A 1,694-nucleotide genomic window follows, 5' to 3' on the forward strand; every position below is an offset into this window, starting at 1 on the left:
AAGTGGCTTGGAGAGCACGTGGGGCTCTGCTGTGCTTCACTGGGGGGTGACCGTGGTCAGCTCTGGTTCACAAGAACCATCCGCAAGCCTTTGTTCGGCCAAAATGAGCCGTTCTGTGACCAAAACGAGCCGTTCTGTGACCAAAATTAGTTGTTGTTTGACCGAAATTAGCCGTTTGTTGACCAAAATTCAAGTTCTTTGACCAAAATGAGTCAATCATTGACCAAAATTAGTATTCTGTGACAAAATTAGTTGGTTTTTGCCCAAAATTAGCTCTTCTGACCCACATCAGCTGCTCTTTGACCAAATTTAGTCATTTTTGGGCCAGAATTAATCATTCTTTGACCAAAAGTAGCACCTTTCTGACCAGCCTTAGTTATTCATTGACCAAAATCAGTCATTTGTTGAGCAAAACGAGTCCGTCCAGTGTGGGACGCCATCCAATGGGGAGCGTGAAATCCGCGGGGCCACGGTTCTTTGGTGGGTGGATTTGGTGTATTTGCACCCTTAACATGAGGGTTTTGTGGGTTTTTCCCCTCCTCTCCCTCCCAGTCCAAGCTGGAGACCCGGGAGTACCGGGATGCTCAGGAATTCGCGGCCGACGTCCGATTGATGTTCTCCAACTGCTACAAGTACAACCCCGCGGACCACGAGGTGGTGGCCATGGCCCGGAAGCTGCAGGTAAGGACACGCGGCTTCGCTTTTCGGACTCCGCCGGCGTCGCTTGACTAATTTTTCCAGCGTTAAGGGCCACAGGGTCTTGAAATAACTTGAAGAAACCACCTTTGGTGGATGGCGGTGGAAGAAATGATCCTTTTTGCTGCAGGAGTGATGTGGGGAGATGCCAGCTCCGCCCAAGCGGCTGCTTCAAACTCTTGTTGTGTTGAGTAGCATCTTCTTTGTGTCCTCTTCACCTTTGACAAGGGAGTAGGAAGGGAAAGCACGGCCCCAAAATGTCCTTTTTCTCCCCTGGAGAGATGATAAGTGACAGCACCCGCCGCCTCCTGCTGCTCTTCCATCATCCTTCTGGGGAAGTTTCCTGCTCTCCTCCCGTTCTGAAGGGTTTGTAGTTAATGAACTCGCTGTGGAAGGAGCCCCACGTCTGAGCAAGGTGCTCCAAACCATCTAGGTTCCCTCGTTCCTTGGGAACTGGGAGCTGCTGGACGGGCTCACCTGGCCGGAGCGGGGCAGAGCACCTTGATCTGGGAGATCAAGTCTCGCCAGTCGGTGCCAAGCGAGAAACACCACGAGGGGACCAAGAGCTCCTACGTTTGGTTTCCCCAACCCCATCACTGACGTTCTGGCACCGGGAGAGGCTGGAGAGGTGGGACCCAGGGGAACCTCAGGAGGTTCAACCAGGCCAAGGGCGAGGTCCTGCTGCTGGGCCGGGGCAGCCCCCGGCGTCAGCCCTGGCTGGGGCTGAGGGGATGGAGAGCATCCCCCAGGAGAAGCCAGACAGGAGCTTCTGAGTCACAGAGACGAGCATCCAATAAATTAATTACTTCCAATTAATTAATTAAATGCTGGATAGAACCCAGGGAGGTTATTTCTGACCCTGGAGAATGGGAAGCTGGAGCAGCCGCGGTGATGAAGCGTTGCGTGATGCTGGGAACTCAGAACTGGACTTTCTGCTCCATGGAGAACGATAACGAGGGCGGAAACCCCCGTTCAGCACCGTGAGTCAGTGACAGCCG

General features: G+C 53.3%; 1 protein-coding gene across 1 annotated transcript in view; it reads left to right on the plus strand.

Moving 5' to 3' along the window:
• Window positions 1-1,694, plus strand: part of LOC104499082 (bromodomain-containing protein 4-like) — a gene marked incomplete at its 3' end in the record, with an annotated part of 8,203 nt that overhangs the window by 1,833 nt on the left and 4,676 nt on the right. The window contains exon 2 of the mRNA XM_010142543.1: window positions 553-681. Coding sequence (XP_010140845.1) covers window positions 553-681 — 129 coding nt within the window. The remainder of the gene's footprint in view (window positions 1-552; window positions 682-1,694) is intronic.

This window comes from Buceros rhinoceros, unplaced genomic scaffold (assembly GCF_000710305.1).
Source record: "Buceros rhinoceros silvestris isolate BGI_N320 unplaced genomic scaffold, ASM71030v1 scaffold33088, whole genome shotgun sequence".
Lineage (NCBI taxonomy): Eukaryota > Metazoa > Chordata > Aves > Bucerotiformes > Bucerotidae > Buceros > Buceros rhinoceros.